Source organism: Schistocerca nitens, chromosome 4, assembly GCF_023898315.1.
Source record: "Schistocerca nitens isolate TAMUIC-IGC-003100 chromosome 4, iqSchNite1.1, whole genome shotgun sequence".
Lineage (NCBI taxonomy): Eukaryota > Metazoa > Arthropoda > Insecta > Orthoptera > Acrididae > Schistocerca > Schistocerca nitens.
Window position 1 is genome coordinate 936,590,745 of NC_064617.1, and position 19,930 is coordinate 936,610,674.

General features: G+C 36.7%; 1 protein-coding gene across 2 annotated transcripts in view; it reads left to right on the forward strand.

Annotated features, from left to right (window-relative positions):
- Positions 1–18,916, forward strand: part of LOC126253575 (serine/threonine-protein kinase meng-po) — a 354,496-nt gene extending 335,580 nt beyond the window's left edge. For both annotated transcript variants that reach the window (XM_049954998.1, XM_049954999.1), the window contains exon 7: positions 13,346–18,916. In XM_049954998.1, the coding sequence (XP_049810955.1) occupies positions 13,346–13,662 (317 nt within the window). In that variant the 3' untranslated portion in view covers positions 13,663–18,916. The remainder of the gene's footprint in view (positions 1–13,345) is intronic.
- Positions 18,917–19,930: the final 1,014 nt, after the last annotated feature.

Sequence of the window (19,930 nt, forward strand, 5' to 3'; positions counted from 1 at the left end):
AGTTGACTTACACCTTCTAGAGCACGTTGGGTGGCACGGGATACATGCGGACGTGCATTGTCCTGTTGGAACAGCAAGTTCCCTTGCCGGTCTAGGAATGGTAGAACGATGGGTTCGATGACGGTTTGGATGTACCGTGCACTATTCAGTGTCCCCTCGACGATCACCAGTGGCGTACGGCCAGTGTAGGAGATCGCTCCCCACACCATGATGCCGGGTGTTGGCCCTGTGTGCCTCGGTCGTATGCAGTCCTGATTGTGGCGCTCACCTGCACGGCGCCAAACACGCATACGACCATCATTGGCACCAAGGCAGAAGCGACTCTCATCGCTGAAGACGACACGTCTCCATTCGTCCCTCCATTCACGCCTGTCGCGACACCACTGGAGGCGGGCTGCACGATGTTGGGGCGTGAGCGGAAGACGGCCTAACGGTGTGCGGGACCGTAGCCCAGCTTCATGGAGACGGTTGCGAATGGTCCTCGCCGATACCCCAGGAGCAACAGTGTCCCTAATTTGCTGGGAAGTGGCGGTGCGGTCCCCTACGGCACTGCGTAGGATCCTACTGTCTTGGTGTGCATCCGTGCGTCGCTGCGGTCCGGTCCCAGGTCGACGGGCACGTGCACCTTCCGCCGACCACTGGCGACAACATCGATGTACTGTGGAGACCTCACGCCCCACGTGTTGAGCAATTCAGCGGTACATCCACCCGGCCTCCCGCATGCCCACTATACGCCCTCGCTCAAAGTCCGTCAACTGCACATACGGTTCACGCCCACGCTGTCGCGGCATGCTACCAGTGTTAAAGACTGCAATGGAGCTCCGTATGCCACGGCAAACTGGCTGACACTGACGGCGGCGGTGCACAAATGCTGCGCAGCTAGCGCCATTCGACGGCCAACACCTCGGTTCCTGGTGTGTCCGCTGTGCCGTGCGTGTGATCATTGCTTGTACAGCCCTCTCGCAGTGTCCGGAGCAAGTATGGTGGGTCTGACACACCGGTGTCAATGTGTTCTTTTTTCCATTTCCAGGAGTGTATATGTTGTGTCTGTTCTCTCTGACATGTCCAAAAGAACAGACTCCATTTTGATCTATCAGCCACTATGAAGTAAGATACAAAGAATTACAGACTTTGGCTGTGAGCATTCATTGATTTAAATCAATGGGGAAACTTGAAAATTTGTCCTGGACAGGCATTCGAACGGAGTTCTCCTGATTACTAGGCAGATCATCCAGATCATCCACACACAGTGATCATCAAAACGGCATGGAATATCTAGCATGCCTCCCATCTGACTCTAATCCTCAATTTATCCATTCACTACTGATGCAGTGCCCCTTGCCCATTATCCTCATTGCTCATGGCATTTTACTGATTGCTGTAAGAGTTCAAGCATAGTGTGCGTCTGCACTGAAGTCATCATTGGTGCACCTTCGCCTTAATTATATGTGCACTAGTACTTAATTATATATGCACTACATCAGTAATGTGTGGGCAAGTTGAGACGTTGGGTCTGAGAGGAGATGCAGTGGTCAGTGCATCTGCCTATCAAGCAGAGAACACAGCTTTGAATCCCAGTCCAACCCAAATTTTCAACTTTTCCAACTGATTTAAATCAATGCCCACTCACAGTCAATGTCTGTAATTCCTCTGAGTCACCATATGTATTTGTATATTTATATAACCTCAATGACATCTTTACTTACACATTATGGGAATGTAACATTTCTCATACATGGAACACAAGAACAAATACGTTATTAATTCACAGTTTTTCATACAGTTGGTTACATGCCAAAGATTCCTCAACTGCTAAGATAATACTTGCTTCCACTAATTAGATAATACATACCATGCTCTGAGAATGTGGACATTCTGAAAGCATATTTACAATATGCTACATCTTATACAATGTTCAGTGATGTATTCTCTATTATTCAGATATTTGTAGCATTCCTTCCCTCACTTGGTAAAAACAAAACCCTTAAAGGATCACTTTATTGACCATCAGTCTTTCTGTCAGTCTGTTAAGATCCATTTTTTCTTGGGAATGGGTGAGGGTATTAAGTTAAAGTTATGTAAAATACTAAGAGCTATGGTTCCTTGGCGATGTAAAAAATTTGAACTTCTAAGTTAATGCTATCAATGATATGGTCATTTATATTACATATAAATTATATATAAACTCACTCATCGAACTGTATATGGTATTTCCTGTTGACCTATAATCATGAAAATTGTCAAGAATCAATGTTTCACAGTACAAGTAAAGGGAAAAAATCGAAAAGTTGTTAATCTGTAATTATAACACATAAAAAATATAGTTTTGCCACTTGTTGTCTGTCTGCCTATCTGTCCATCTGTAAACACACATTTTTCTTGGGAACAGGTTGAGACATCAAATTGAAATTTCTTTCGAATACTAAAGTCTATGGTCCCTTAGTTACATATTTTGATACAAACTCGTTCATCAAAAACTGTAAGTGAACTATCTATACAAATAATTACGTTTTTACGGAATCCTCAGCGTGAGTCATACTTGCACTTGTCTGGTTTTTTTTCTTTTTTTTTTTTTTTTTTTTAATTTGGAGGAATGGTCAGTACAACATGTGTCAATGATATGTTACACAAATATTCAATGTGTTTGAACTGTCTCTTAACAACTACTAAAGTTTGTGTTTATTTTGCCGTATGTGTTTTGTTGTAGTCACTTAAAACATTATCTGTGTTAGCATTTTTGTCTGATGCCAATTTATATTTGGAAGTATCGTCTACTGGCACATTTTCCAGGTTTTGGGCATGATTTTGTCATCGTAACTTCACGTTGGCTCATAGCGCTACTCTTTGAAAAGCACTGACAGCAGGCAGCTGTTTGTAGATGAAATGCTATAAGTAGAAATAGGAAATGGCCATACCAGTACAGTCAGAAATAAATACTCTATTACATCCACTATGTATTAAATATAGTTTGTGCAACAAGGCTTACATATTCTGAAGCAGAAGTACAGTACAAGTTATTAACAGATATTAAATAGCGAAAAATTTTGGATGGTGCAGAAGGTATTTTATCTGCATTTTCAGTGTTACATGTGCCCCACATTTCATGAGTTTTTTCCTGCAGGGAAACAGAGTTAGAGAATGTCCAAAGAAATGCAACAGGAAATGCAGATGCGTAAATGCATTCAGTTTTGTCTACATAACTTTTGTTACTCACTCATTAAGCTTCTCATTAACTATCAAAATTACGTGTGGGTATGTATTTAGCATGACAACACTGTGTAATTATAACTCAGATCATCATCGTGTTGCATAATACATTTTAAACAACAAAATTACATCTTTCAAAACATCATTACATTTGAAATGCAAATTTCACATCAGTACTGTAGAAGAAAACGCAAGTAACATAGTTAAAGGCATACAAAAATATAATGAGTAAAATGACAAGAAACATGATAAGAAACCATTAGTTACAAGGTTTACTTTACATAGACTGAATTTCTCATTATGAGAGTTTATGTGTTTCAAACAAGTCTCGAGATAAAACTTAAATGTTTACCTCAAAGTTTTGCACTGGTTGTGCTGAAAAAAAGAAAACCACATTCCTCATGCGCATATACAAAGGATGCTGCAGCGTTCTAAGAGCCCACAGCATCCCAAACCAGACATGCCACTGATGCATGTGCCACAGTGGCAGCCTTAATATCTCTATCTGTTCGTGCTGTAGAATTCCTGAACGTCCACCTGTCTTGCATTCTTTGAAAACTAGTTCCCAAGTAATCTCAAGGAGTCCCTATACATCTGTCACAGTGGATAACTCAACACTGCCCATATTCACATGTGTACACAGACCTGAAACTTAGGCTAACATCGGTATTCACTTACATAATATACGATATAAAATAACTTTTTTACAACATATTATTTAGAATATTACAAATGATATATATACCAGAGTGAGGTTTATACACATTGATCCTAGCTTGGATGTTTCATTTCAGTTGCTTCCAGAACATCTATCCTGTGGAGCTAAATTTCTCATTAAACTTTTTGTAAATTTGTTGATAACCGTCTGATCCAAGAATGAATTTGGAATAAATTTTGAAAATTGCACTAATAATTAAGTTTTTACTGGAAATTCTTTCTCAGATCAGTCAGTTCTTGACTGATGCAGTTTCAAGTCAACAACACGTAACAGCTTGCCAGAATTAGGGAAAGCTAAACAGTAAACGTTAGTGTAAAGTATGATGATAATCTTAAATGGTCCATTATAAATGAATTTCAATTTTGAAATCTCTTTATCAGTCTTGCTCGATTTCTCACTCGCTTTAACGAGAATGAGGTCACTAATTGAAAATTTTGCAAACCGCGCTTTCGCGTCATGACGTCATACTCGCACCTCGGCTTTCTTCTTCAATACCTCTCGTACACGTTCTTTCTTCGTCTCAATGTCAGTATTAACTCATGGAAGGAAATCAGTTATCTCTTCGAGAGTTTTAGACTCTTAGACTTATGGTCTAATAGGAATCCTGCAGATTCGTCCGTCGAGGCGTTCATAATCTTTTCAAAATCGTTTTTATATTTTCCCCGCGCTCTGTGACTGTGGTAACAATATGTTCCCATATTTCGGTCAATTTCATCAAACCAAGTAATAATGTGAATAAGTTGGTATTCTCTATTCACATCATCACCTGTTTCACTAAAACTTACTGTAATTTGCTCTTATCATTTGAAATGCACGTAATTTTTTTATTGTTGCAGTCAATTACTGCTAGGTATTTTAATAACCAATCTAAGCCAGTTATTATCTCAGTGCTCAAATCTGGCACGACTATAAGTTCATGTTCAAATTGCTCCCCTCTAATTTCGAAACAGACAAATATATGATAAGATATAAGTTTTCTACTCCTTCTGGTAGCACAGATTGCTTTAACTCCCATTACGGGAATTACTACTACTCCTGGTTTTTCTTTTAACGAACTGAAAATTTTACCTGAAACAGCATTTAGCCCTGCCCTGTATCTATTGAAACATGCATGGGTAGGCTGTTCAAATGGCTCTGAGCACTATGCGACTTAACGTCTGAGGTCATCAGTCGCCTAGAACTTAGAACTAATTAAACCTAACTAACCTAAGGGCATCACACACATCCATGCCCGAGGCAGGATTCGAACCTGCAACCGTAGCGGTCGCTCAGTTCCAGACTGTAGTGCCTAGAACCACACGGCCACTATGGCGGGTAGGCTGTGCATCTCGATGGGCACTAGTATTTTTCTATGCTTATCTGTGTCTGGTTCTTGGTTTTTCCATAACAAGTCCTCCTCCACATCAAGGTCATTCTAAAAAAATCTATCCGACTCTGACACCAACAGTGGTTTATCTGGTTGTTTTTTAATTTCCTGCTCTTGGACACTCATAATATCTATCTGCCTGTTCTGCAGTTGCTGAAGCTATTTTGACCCCAACACTGTAACCCTTTCATCAGTTTCTTCAATTGTATTACCAACAATTTCCTAACCGTGAATTTTATCAATTTCTTCAATTATATTACCAACAATTTGCTAACTGTCAAGTCAGGTAAATTTTCTTCGGAAAGATAGCTAACATCTTCCAAATTGTTTGGAGGAATGTGCTCTGTTTCTGCTCTTAATTCTTCTCCCAAGCCCACACAACCTATACTACTCTCGTCTGACTGTATGACATCAGCCTTAACCTCGTAGATGTTGTAATCTATGTGGCTTCTAATTAGTCCTACCCACTCATCATCAGCAAATTCGTTTTGGCCCTCGTCAGAAATATCACCTCGTTTTTATTTATCACCACCATAATTGGGATTGGCTACTTCAATTACTATAACATTTGGGAAGGCCTGTCTCTTTGGTACAGAGTTTTTCCATTTCTTCATAAACGCTAATTTCATGAGGGTTTAGAAGCATCAAATATTGTTAACTCTCCTCATTTCATGCTTCCCAGTTCATCGTACATCCAACCAAACCAACCTGGCCATACCTCCAACTGTTCCCCATTGTCCTGCATGATGACTTGCTTGATAACGGAAGTTTTATACAATTTTGGCTTCTTTAACTCCGCTGGCGAACCACAGTGTAGTGAAGCCTGTGGCACCATTGTCCCTTTAACAGTGGCTGCCTCTTCGTTAATGACCAGTACTTTCTTTTCTACATCTATTGCAAATCCCTGTGAGGTGCATGGCAGAGGATACGTCCAATTAATAATAATAATAATAATAATAATAATAATAATAACAGTAATAATAATAATTTTATTTTCTTTTGGCCATTACAACAATAGACAAGTCCCAGGTATTATACAATACAATCAATAATATAAAAGAAACAGTATTGTTATTAGTGTTGCAATATTACAGTTGAAATATTCATTTATGTAGTAGAATGGGTGGTAACTAGACAGTCATACAGTATTTGTTTCAATGCTTGTACGGGTAATTCTTCTTCAGATTGTGGAATCTTATTACATAATTTGCGCCCCATGAGTTCATAACTGTTCAGCGATTCTGACAGTCTGTGGTATGGGGTATAAATGCATCTTTTCTCTCTTGTACTGTAACAATGTACATTTTCTGTGCATTTTGTTTCTGACAACTTCTTTTTTGTGTAAAATTAAAGATACTATAAGTTTATTACAGTCATGATCTTTTATTCACAAAACAATAGTTTACAGTGTGCCTTATATGAAGAACCAGCAATTACCCTAATAGTTTTTTTTTCTGCAGTATTAAGATGTCATGTACACAACTAGAGTACCCCATAAAATAATAGCATATGTTAGCATGCTTTGGAAGAAAGAAAAATAGGATGTTCTAACATACTTTTCGGGTACACGCTCCATAAGTCCCTTAACAGATGAATTATTCTTGACAGCTTACCACTAATATATTGTACATGTTGACCCCAATATAATTTATCGACTAAATATACCCCCATAAACTTATCATAGCTAGGATCATCTGACAGAAACTTGTCTTTCAGACTAAAAACCATGTGCTGTGTTTTGTTGTCATTCAATAAGGAGCCATTTCCTTTAAATCGAGTGGAATCTTGGTCCATTGCCTTTGCAACACAACTTTCAAGGATGCTGAGATCGTTACTACAATGAAGAACTTTATAAATGATGGCAGAGCATTGATCAGTATCAGGAACAAAAAAGGGCCCAATATGGATCCTTGGGGAACACCTGCCTTAACTTGTTCTATTCTCGCCATTTCCTTGCCAACACAGACAATTTGTCTATGGTTCTTTAAATACGATTTTAATAGCTTAAGGCTGCTACCTTCAGTGCCAAAGAATTCAATTTTTCCCAGAAGTGGTGTGTGCTCTACACAGTGAAAAACTTTACTTAGATCACAAAAAGTGGCTTGAGAAAAGCCTTTACCCTCAAACACTTGTGTATGTATTTGACTACAGAGTCTATAGCATCAACCATTGACAAATTTTTCCTAAAACCACACTGTGATTGACTAATTATTCCTAGATTTTCAAAGTAAACATATAATTTATAGTAAATTTCACATTGCAGTACTATAGAAAAAGCAAGGACTACAGAAATTGTTAAATTAGACTGTAACCTGAAGCAGTCAGTATCTCTTTTTTTATGTTTTGGAACTACCCTACATACTTTTAGCTCATCAGGAAAATATCCCTCAGCTATGCACTTGTTTATACAATATGTTAAGGGATACACAATACAATCTGTTACTTTCTGTAGTATGTTACAAGATATGTCATATGTATCTACACTGTCTGATGGTTTTAGCTGTTTTACTATTCTTAGGACAAGATTAGGAGAGACCTCAGAGAAGGCAGATGTGCGTGTATTAACTGGTGGTTTACAAACATTCTTGAAAGAATCTCTGATGAACTAATATCAAGCTTCACAATAGAATTCCCTACTTCCTGAACTGATTTAATGTAACAGTCATTGAATTTTTGGGGACATATATAAATTTTCTTATTTCTTTCATTTTTAGCGATGGCTAGTTATTAGTTTGCATGCGGCTTTGCACTTGTTGGTGGAATTGTCAATACTGCTGAGATTCTGTGCTTATTTGGCTTTTACAATGGCTTTTTTTTATACTCATTCCTGTAGTTAAGGCAGATTGATCTCGTGTGGTCAGTCTTCAGACCTTTATGTACATTGTGCAACAGCGTAATTTGGTTTTTCAGATTTGTTGGCTCTTCACTATACCATGGATTTTTCTTATTTGTGGCCTTGCTTTTGAAGCCTTTGGCAGGTATTTTGCATTTCTTTATGGGAATGCTCTCATAAAATTGTGTCAAAGCAGCTTTAAAGAGCCTTTCAAATGTTAGCTTTTCTGACAGATCATTACATAAGCTATAACGTGTGTCACCACAACACTTAGGGTTTCTTCCTGTTCCATTCATGTACGGAGTGTGGGAAGAATGATTGTGTGTGGTTCAAATTGGCTCTAAGCACTATGGGACTTAACATCTGAAGTCATCAGTCCCCTAGACTTAGAACTACTTAAACCTAACTAACCTAAGGACATCATACACATCCATGACTGAGGCAGGATTCGAACCTGCAACCGTAGCAGCAGCGCAGTTCTGGACTGAAGTGCCTAGAACCAGCGACCAGCGATTATGTGTGTGTGTGTGTGTGTGAATTCCTAAGGAACCAAAGTGCTGAGGTCATCGGTCCGTAGAGTTACACACTACTTAAACTAACTTATGCTAAGAACAACACACACCTATGCCTGGGGGAAGACTTGAACCTCCGGCAGGAGGGGCCACACTATCCATGACATGGTGCCTCAAAGCACACGGCCACTCCTCATGGCAAGAATGATTGTTTGAATGCCTCTGTGCACGCAGTAATTATTCTAATCTAATCCTCACAATCTCTGTATGAGCGATACATAGGGGGCTGTAGTATATCCCTAGAGTAATTATTTAAAGCCGATTCTTGAAACTTTGTTAATAGACTTTCTTGTGATAGTTTACATCTGTTTTTCAAGTCCGCCATTTCACTTGCTTCAGTATCTTTGTGAATCCCTCCCATGAATTAAGCAAACCTGTGACCATTTGTGTTGCCCTTCCGTGTATACATTCAATATCCCCTGTTAGTTCTATCTGGTATGGGTCCCACGCACTTGTGCAATATTCCAGAACCGCTCACACAAGTGATTTGTAAGCAGTCTATTTGTAGACTGATAGCACTTCCCCATTATTCTACCAATAAACTCAAGTCAACCTCTGTGATTTTCATTGTTGTTACAGACAATGATTGCTTTGTTGACTGCTGTTTCAATTTCAGTTATTGTTACCACAGGTTGCGTTACTCACTCTGTCATCTTACACGTTCTCACATTGCTGATTTATCCATTCAAATCTATCATAGTGACATTGCCTAGGCTTTCTTCCGGGTCGCCAATGTCTTCCCATGCCCCGTGGGCCCCAAACCATCATGGCTAATGGTTTCCCTGATTAAGTATGACAGTCCTGTTTCTATCTGGCTATTACAACTGCTGATTTTACTCCTGCCTGCAATCATTCTGCTGAGAATCACGTACCATATTTGCCTCATGCTGACTTCTGCCATTTCTACTATTATTGTTCCCATAATGACTGATACTATTATAGTACTGTGAGTTATTATTACTATGGTGGTGGTTACCATTATTACCATGGTTATTGTTATTATGGTTATTGCCATTGTGGCAATTGTTGCTATTATGACGACTTTTAAAATTTTCATGGTTATTCTGCCAATTATCTTTGCCTTTCGCGGGCAAGTGCTCTATCAAATGCAATAATTGTTCCGTAACTACTGCCTATGTACCTCTTGGAATCATCTGGAAGCCTCTTCTCTGATTCAGTCAATCAATCATGCAAATATTCTAATTTGCAGATCCAATTTTTGCAAAATTCTTTCATCGAGCTGCACGAGTTTGCATTGTAGGATTTTGACACTATGTATTTGTGCCATTCAGTCTTCTGCTTCAGCTCTGGCCAACATTCTTTCAAGAATGCATTCTTAAATTCTTGAAAACTCAAGTTCACACAACTTGAGGTTTAAGCCCCATCCCTTAGCCTCACCCACTGGCATGTTGATTACAGCATTAAATTTTCTCTTATCTATCCACGATTCAGTCAATACCATTTCACAATTTTTAATGAAGCCGATAGAGTACAATCTACCCTGTTTTTGAGGGGATTGAAATGCTCCTCCTTTGCCAACATTTCAGTATTATGATGTGGCATGACATAGTGCCGTTTTTCATCTGATCTCTTTTCTAGTTCAGTTACTTTTGCAACTATCGGGCAACTGGTCATCGCTAGCATTTCCATTTCCTCTTTTCCTCATCACATGTAGCCACATGTTTCTTCACCCTAGTATCTACGTCTGATACTAAAGTTTGCAGATTTGTAACCTATTCCCTATTATCTTTTTGTGCTAATTCTACCTTCTCAGTTACTTTATTTTCAATAATGGGGTCAACAGTCTGTTCCAGTTTCTGTTTGATCCTCTCTGCTTCCATCTCAAAATAAATATTTATGCCTCCTATTTGTGACTGTACCTCTGTCATGTCCTGCTTAAAATCACCAATTTCGTTATTCATTACAATTATTTCTTTCTTGATTTCATCTACTCTCATTTTAAAAACTCCAATATTATTGTTAACAATCTTGATTGCTTTGCCTCGATCATCCATTTTACTTAGCTGTGCAACAATTTTACTGTTAAATGATTTGGACTGAGCATTGACTGTACTGTTCAACATGTCCAACAAATCGTTTATATTTCAGACATTACTGGTTTTCACTCTTACTCTGATTCTTTCTTAATGGTTTCATTGTATCCACTGCCAATGGATTCAGTTTTGATTTTTATCCTGAATTATGTAGCATCTGCAGATGCCACAAATTCAACTCTTGTCAGTTCCTGTGTTTCAGTGGTAGCATTTGTGATGCTAGCCAGCCAGTTCCTCAACAATGAATTCAACTGCCAGCATTCACCTTGTTCTACCCATTGTTTCCTGTTAAGTACAATCTAATTATCAGTTTCATTTGTGCTCATCATGTTGCCTGTTTTACTCCCTCCCTAATCAGCCTACTGGATTGCGAAATAATTGATTGTGATTGTGTATGCCTAATGAAATTTTACAGTGAGTAAGGCTATCGTTACCAAATAAAAATAATACTGGTTAGTAGGAAGAAATTGTACAACAGACCCTTCTAAACCCATTCTATATACTGCTGACAATTTTGAAATGTATGGAAATTTAGTGCAATTGCTCAGGAATCTCACAGGGGGGAAAAGGGTACCATGTAATATTTAATACAATGGGAATATTGATTACCAAAAAATGATAATTAAACTGTCACTGGCCTACTAGGGCAATGAACATCCAAAATCCTAAGAAAGGTAACAATAAAGAAAACTTAGCAAATAATCACATGTGACAACATAACATTATCATGCTTTTCCACAACACAACAGTTCATGAGAAAATAAATGAATCAGAAAGCACTGAGTCTGCAGTTACTTAATCCTAAATACTAAATTTTGAAAGCAAAGTTGAATGAAGTTACTGGTTAAATAAATGACTGGCTGTAACTGAAACTTCGTTACGTAAAAAAATAACTTTCAGTAACCTCAGCATAACATAATCCAAAAATTAGGAAAGGACAAGCAATTTACTTTTCATTATTGAAAGACTGAACTGAATTTACTTTAACCAAAATAGCAACTGATTTTACTTTTAATATAACTACAATAAAATACATACGAAGCCAGCAGAAGTCACTTGCTAAGCTAAATACAGAATAAATGAAAGTTCACTTTCTTAATTTGTACTGTATGTTTATTTATTAGTTTTACCACCGATATTTAACATTACTTTAAGTGATTGAAGTTAATACTCAAAACTATAAATTAGTTATGCCTCTGTTATGGAATACAAGAATGTAAAGTCACTGAGGCAGCAAAATGTAGACTGGAACTGGTCATTAGCAAAGAAACAAAACTAGCAGTAAGTAGTTAATCAATTTTCATATGTTTACAACACTCGGTAGTTGCATGGAAAGGAAAGGGACCTTGCTTGGTAATAATGTCTGAGGACAATGGCAGCACAGGTGCCCTACAAGTTCTAACTATTGCAGGTTATTATTCATGAAAGTTGGTCAAAAATTGTGAAAGCAATGCCATTGGGTAATGTCTGTACCATATTAGTTGTACACGGTGAAGAATGTTGCCAATGCCAATTCTGAGGCTGGTGGAGGACTATGAGTAATTTCTAGAGTCACGGATAATTATAGGACAGGAAACAGTTAGAATTGCAGCTTTCCCCTGCCTGTTCACTCCTACCATGCTCTCAATATTTGTGGGTTAACGAAATATGTGCACCTACACTAGCATGATGATAGCTGCACATCACATCTGTGGAAGCACCCAACAATCACTTCCACACTCTTTCATGACTCAGGCTGCCCTGCCTCCTCTTTGCTTGCAACATGACAAATGCTCTGAAGATAAACAACAGCACAGCTACTGCCATTTTGTTGTTCCTATATAAAGTTCTCATGGCTCTTGCCCAGCAATTAACAGAATTTCCATTATTATTTCAATATTATGTCCATTATGTATTAAATATAGTTTCTCTAATAAAGCTTACAGATTCAGAATTGGAAGTACAGTACAAATTATCAACAGATATTAAACGGTGAAAAATTTTGGATGGTGCAGAAGGTATTTTATCTGCATTTTCAGTGTTACACGTTGTTTTTACTCCTGACAATGATAGTGGAGATCAAAAAATCATGTATTTTATTCAAAATGATGTGACATGAAAACCAAGAAGATTGAATTCAGACATGCAGTCATGATAGGCTCCGAGGACACAACCACCTACTCTGTAAAATGTCAGTGGATTCAAGTAAATACTGAGCTATGAATTGAAGATGAACTGCAGATATTTAAATTAACTGTGGGAGTAGCTTTCTAGAAAGTTGCAGCTTTATTTACCTTACATGGCATAAGCGGAAATAATATTAAGCAAAATAGTGATAGTTTATTCTTAATTAAATGTACAGATTAAGTTCCTTATAACTGTTTCTCTTTTGTTAGTGTATAGCTGGATTAATTCAAAAAACCTGAAGGTTCTCCTTCTTGGTGCAGTCTATGTAAGGTGCTTGATGAATAAATGAATATCACTTGAAGTGACACTTGAATAGTTGTGCCAGTAGCAGTTTCACAAGATTAGTTTCAACAAAAAACAAAATTTACAAGTCTGCTGCATAGACAATCATGGTGGTGAAACCTTATTAGATGATAATCTGTGTTGCAGGTGAGGATGATGAGCTGTGCCCATCCATGTACAGCTTCCACAGCAGCCAGGAAGAGAAGGACAAACTGCTTTACACACTTACTCAGTACGGCATTGAAACAACAGTTGATCGCTCTACCAAGAAGGACCGTATCCGTGACTGGATACAGAACAGTGTGATAGAAGAGGAGGAGGATGAGGAAGACCTAGGTGATGAAGAAGCTTTGCTTGCTGAAGAAGAGGAGGAAGAAAGGGCAGCAGTGATGGAGGCACGGCGTGGCCCTCTCGAGAACGGTGTCTGCGTATCTGGCTCTGCGAGCCGATCTGCCAGCCACTGATACCTGCAAAAAGTCACACCAGATGTGTGAGGCTCCCAGGGGGATGATAAAAGTCTAGAAGCTGTGACACACACAGCTGCATCTAAATTGCTTACAGAGCTTGAAGGTGCAGTTAGATTGTGATCCAGCACTGTAAGTGGCTTCTTAAAGAGGAGTCAGAAATCAAATGGAACACCATATTGTGAGCTCAAATGCTCATCTCAGTATGAAATGCTCTACCTGGCTGCGATGGTGAGCTTAATCATTATTTGTCTCAAACAAAGTTTATTTGAATGGACAATTTATAGACTTATTTGGCAAAAATATCATTATTGTTTGATGATCACTATTCTTTTCAGTGGAAATGGATATGGTATTTTGAAAACTTGTGTTACCCGGATGAAGCATAATTTATGATAAATGTGTACAGTTTTGCAAATACTGCAACAGTTACATGTATGAGGAGGAATATTATGTATTGACTAAAGGATATCAGAAGAAAGTATAATTGTTAGTTAAGAGAGATTTAAAGTAGATGTCCACTCCTACCAGCAACAACCTTAAAGGGTTTATGACGTGGACAGATTATGTGCTCTTATGAATACAAATGGATATAAACTTTCGTGAACAGCTCTGACTGAAAATCAATATTTATATATATATAATTCAGAATGTATTAATAGTTAGTAATATCATTAATTTTAATAAAAAATCAGATTTTTTTTACTTTAAGTACCACACACTGATATGTTTGTGCATATTTACATGACAAAAGAGCTTTTTGATTTCTATTAAGTGTATCTCCAAAACCACTTTACAAAATAGAACAAGAAGTTCTTCCCATAGAGGTACTCATCCTACCCTCTTAACAAAACCGTTTTATCTCTGTGATCCCCATTGTACAGATGCCTGGTTTGCATGCTTTCTTAAAACCACATTGACTGCAATGAATCACATAAAAACATGAATTTTCTATTCTTCTTCAAGAAGAAATACCAGAATAATTATTTGAAGGAGAAAATGTTAAAATTTTACTCTTAAAGTTAAAATGAGAAAGATTTTACTGCGTTACTTGAGGAATTTAATTAGTTAGTTGAATCTGTTGAGCTATGCAGCTAAATAGAGAAAATGTTGTATAACACACAATCTAGTGTCACAAGATTGGTAGCAGTCTGTTGTAATACAATGTGCAGCTGGCTGAAAGAGGCTTAAGGCTCACTTACAACTATGCCATGAATGAATGATTGAATTACTGTATGATTCCACCTTTAGTGCTGATCTTTCTATTTAATGTATTTTCTGTCTCACATGAGGAACCCAAAAATCTTTGTCATGCATCTCAAACACTTTTTTTGTTGCAAAAATGTTGTTCATTTCTACAGACCACTGTTGTATAGAAAATGTTGTGCTGCAACCTTCAGTACATACTATACTATCTTCACTTAATAGCCTATTTTTGTAAAAAGGGATAACTGACAAAATTGCACCATGTGAAAAAATACAAAATGTATAGGATATCAAAGAGAATCACATGATCATTCTATCAAGATTGGTAAATGAATAAATCGATCATAAACTATGATAAAAATTAAAGATGGCAGTTCTGGATTGCTTCCAAAAGTAGGAGAAATAAAGTAACTAATATAAATTATTGATAATTAAGGAAAAGATGGAATATAGAGAGACAATGTGAAAGCATGGACAGTGGGATAGGCCCCTAATATGACATTGGAGAAATTTCACCAAAATTTCAGCGTGCAGTTAATGAAGGTACCACAGTTCTCTATTAAGTTTTGACATTCTCATTGCAGTCACCATTCTATGCTCTAGCAAAATTGGATGATAGGGATATATGACTTTCTAGATAAATGTAGGAGGAACATCATGTATAGATGATTACTACCAAAGAAACATAAGGCACTTCTGTACTTCTGGTATTTTCTCCACTCATGGATAGTAAAAATCAAGTAAGAAGCAAAACTGGGAAGCAGAAATTAATCATCTGACATCTTCTTGCAGTATTTCAAAAATTTTAGAGTAGTGCTTACACAAAGAAAATGATGTATGACCTATATCACACAGAGAAAAAGAGCCAGTGTGATATGAAAAAGGAAGACTATAATAAGAGAAATGTTGGTAACTACTCTTAATAAGCAACCAAAAACTGGTAAATGTAGGAGGTCAGAAAATGAACAGCTGAAAACATGAAAATGATGTAGATATATGTCACAATTATTGATTCCATGCAATGGTTTATTTCTGTATTACAAAATCACCAAACATTCCCTTGTCTTACCATTGAAAGTTTTTAGACCTGGAATTTATACACTTGCAACTGCATCATAAAATAATGCATATTTGGAACTCACTAAGTTGTTTTTATTTATCTTTTAGTGTCTTCAATATGTAATTGTACATATGTTATCAATGACAGAGCAAATATATCCTTATTTATGCTCCATAAATGTTTATACAGTGTTGCAACATACTGCAGTCCATGGTGCAATACATCACACCACAGTAAAATATTAAGTTGAATACATACAATTTGTCACTATCTTTATAGCTATGATATAACTGATGCTAAAATTTCTCTTCACAACATTTACAAGGTATAGGGATATTTTAGGGTAAGCCTGTTCTTAAACTGCTTTTTAAAAGTTCCTTCACTTAACATTTTCAACTACATATGACTTCTATTATAAAATCACTTTAGATTCATCCAACTGAAAAGTTATACATTTGTGCTGATTATTTTTTTATGTAGGAAAAATTTTCAAAATTTTATGTTGTTCACTTCTGGTGTGTACACAGCATCAGTTTTTTTATTCATACTCCTTTTCAGATGAACTTCCCTAACATCACTTTTGTTTATTATAGAATTATATTTACGCTGGGAGGCATACTAGCTCTTTTTTTATCCAGGCAGTTCATCACAACAAATTTGTAGTACCTCTCTGAAGGACACATAGTTTTTGATATGGAAAAAATTATATTTATATGTCAGAATTTCAGATTATGGCTACTGCCACTGAAAAGAGATGTTAGGAATTTAGTACTGAATAGGTGTATGGGAAAGAAGGAGATGTGAGCAAAGAGCATACAACAATGAAAAGTATAACTAACTGCTTCCACCTTTGTATCATCTATTCTTTTGCATGACGGCACAAAACTGCATATTGTCACCTAGTCTACCGAAAGTTGCCATCTAGTTACTAGAGGAACAGACTTGATTGCTTGATTGCCCAAAAACTGATGAGAGCCATTTACTCACCATTTGTCATATTATCATATTATTTTCTACTTTCCATGGAACAGAAATTTGCAAATAGAAATGTTTTGCTGTTGTTGATTTACATTAATGGTAACTCCACCTCCTACAACAATTCGCCAATGAAAAGTCACAGCCTTGTAAGAGACTGTAAGAGTTACCTAACTACCACCCAAAGTGAGGGTTTAAGTATTTATTTTCTCTCTGAGCATGGAGAGATCTAGAAAAGAACACTTTCAGTGAAATTAAGTTCTTTATGGCAAAGCTCACAACCAGCATTTTAGTTGAAAATTTTTCATGCATGTCTAGCTATGAAAATATTACACAGTTATTAGTAACTGGTCATTGGTCACTGTTCTCACCTGAATAAAAAAAAGTTCACATTTTGTCAGATGTTTCTTGTCAAGGCAAAACTAAAGCCATCAGCAACTTCAAGATTGGTTTGAACATCTTAGCACTTTACTAGGCCTTTTAATACTGGAGGTGGTATGTCATTGCCTCTCTCCGACTTTTAAACTGACCTACTGAGTCATTTATTGGAGGACTAATGGGGAACCTACAATTTAATCAGAACAACAATAAAATTTTACATTTTTCACTTTAACAAATGTATACCAGAGGTAAAAGAAGTGATAAGTGACAGATAAAAACCCTTGAACTGAATGAGGATTTAAACCTTTGGATTTGTAATCTGGCATCCATTTAGCCATTGAGCCTTTCTGTTACAACAGTGTGGCTGTCAGTTTATTTTACTACAGTCCACGCAAAATTACCAAATTCTGTGTATTCTCCTCTTGCGTAATTGCAGCCCTTGTATAATTCCAGCAAGTCTGTGCTTTCTTGTCTCTATTAGTGGCATTTAACTTCCATCCACAACTAAACTTATTGTTAGTGATATTTCCTGTTCAACTCTTTATAATCTCCTATACCACAAGAACATGTACAGCAGAATACATAGTTTTGCCAACAAGGGCAAAATTTGGAAAAAAAAAGAGAGATTTCCTTCTGGTCAACTGAATTTGCTATAACCATACAGATACATGTATAGGTACAATATACAATATGTTTTATTATTACAATTACAGAAATAGATCAGATTACTTTCTGCCACTTGATGTACAGTTGGAAATGACTGAAAGCACTAGTTTAATTATTGTCACTGTGGCTCATTTGAAGCTTTTGAGCAGCAAAATAATGAATACTAATTACTTTCCAAAACCAGAGCACTCAAAATTTTCTTTGAGTCTCATTACAAAGGACTTAAAGATTCTTTTAATGGAACAGACAGTGGAGAAAATTCTGTGACAAACATACGACAACAGAAATCTACATTTATACTTCACGACCAATTTGAAGTGTGTGGCAGTTTCAAAGACCTTAAACGGTCATAAGTTAAAATGCATGACATATTCAATTGGTTATAATTTCTAGAGTGTGACCTTACATAACATGCACCACTAAATATGTACCATAAACTATGTTCATTGAAGAATCAACAGAGAATATTTCCACATACCTTTTCTACACTTTACACAAATACTATAATTACATTTGCTCAAAGCCAAATGTACTCATTTTCCGGATTTATACATCAAATTAAAAGGTAACTTGATTAATAAAATTGAGGAGCAAATAAATACTGTGATGGAAATACAGCATCCAACACCTGACTTGTAAAGATGAAACAGTTGTTAAAAATAGTGAAGGTAGGAATAACTAGTAAATTATCCACTAAAGTTACAAACTGACTGAAGAACTCATTCCCAGAACTGTGGTGGTTGTGTATGAAGTTATGAAGATATAGCTTGTGTTGATATACAAAGACTGTACTGTGTACTCATAAGGGTTTAATGGTTTGTCTCTTTCCCTCATTCCATTTTTCCATTGTTGTTGTATATTTGGCTGTTTAAATTTGTTGTACATAGATTTTAACTCATTCTGAAACACTGTGTTATATGTGATTCTATGACTGTTTTTATTAAAGACCAAAGCCTTGTTTTCATATTTTTCATTGGTTCTTTTGTAATTGTAGTATCTGTTCCTTGCTCTTTCCATTTAAAAATGTGATTTAAAAATAATTAGTAATATATTTTATCCTCGTTCTTTTACTCTTTCTGTTTCATACATGTCATCACATTAATAACTCCCCCCCTCCTTATGAAGCAGCTCTGGAATTGACCTTACATTTCTAGAGTACTGCTTTCAAATTTCAAATGAGAATAAATCATTAGGTAGATGTCTTGGAAGATAGAAACAGTTGATAAAAATGATGGTAACAGGTATAGTAAGTAATTCATTTATCTTTCAAAGTCATCCCTTAGAAAATTGAGGCTAACATGTGACATTTTCTATGAGAAAACAAAGCAGATTACTAATATTGTGGCAACTACGAAACAGAAAAAGTAAATGAACTGCAAGTATCAGATGATGGTGAGTTATTGCTGAAACTAGTTAGGGGATAACAGAGCACATCAAGGCAGACCTACAATCTCATATTGTTTTTCTGAACATATGGATCAATCAGTAGAAGAGATAATGCGTACACAGTATATTTAAAAAGATAGTGTTTTTTGTGTGTGTGTGTGTGTGTGTGTGTGTGTGTGTGAAGAGGAAAGAAAATGACAGAAAGAAAGGAGAGAAAACTGCACAAATTTTATAAAAGTAATACTGGCAGTGAAGAGTGGGCTGTTATAGTAGATTAGAATTGTGTAATACAGTTTTTTCTTGAATCAGTTTTTCAGTTCTCATGCTGAAACCTGCTTCTAATACATACACTGCCTTCCAGCAAGGTGCCTGTTCTGTAAAAGAGTATCAAAAACCATGCAGCAAGTGAAACTTCTGTAGACTGATCATAAATTCATGTATCAATTTAAAAACTGAAATACACAGTACTGTCATTCCACAATGATATTTATCTTATAGTTCATTGCAAACAGGCTTTCAGTCTTTTAGGCCATCCTCAGTCGGCTTAAGACACAGCAGATAGTTCACACATCAGTGGCAATTTATAGCTGCACA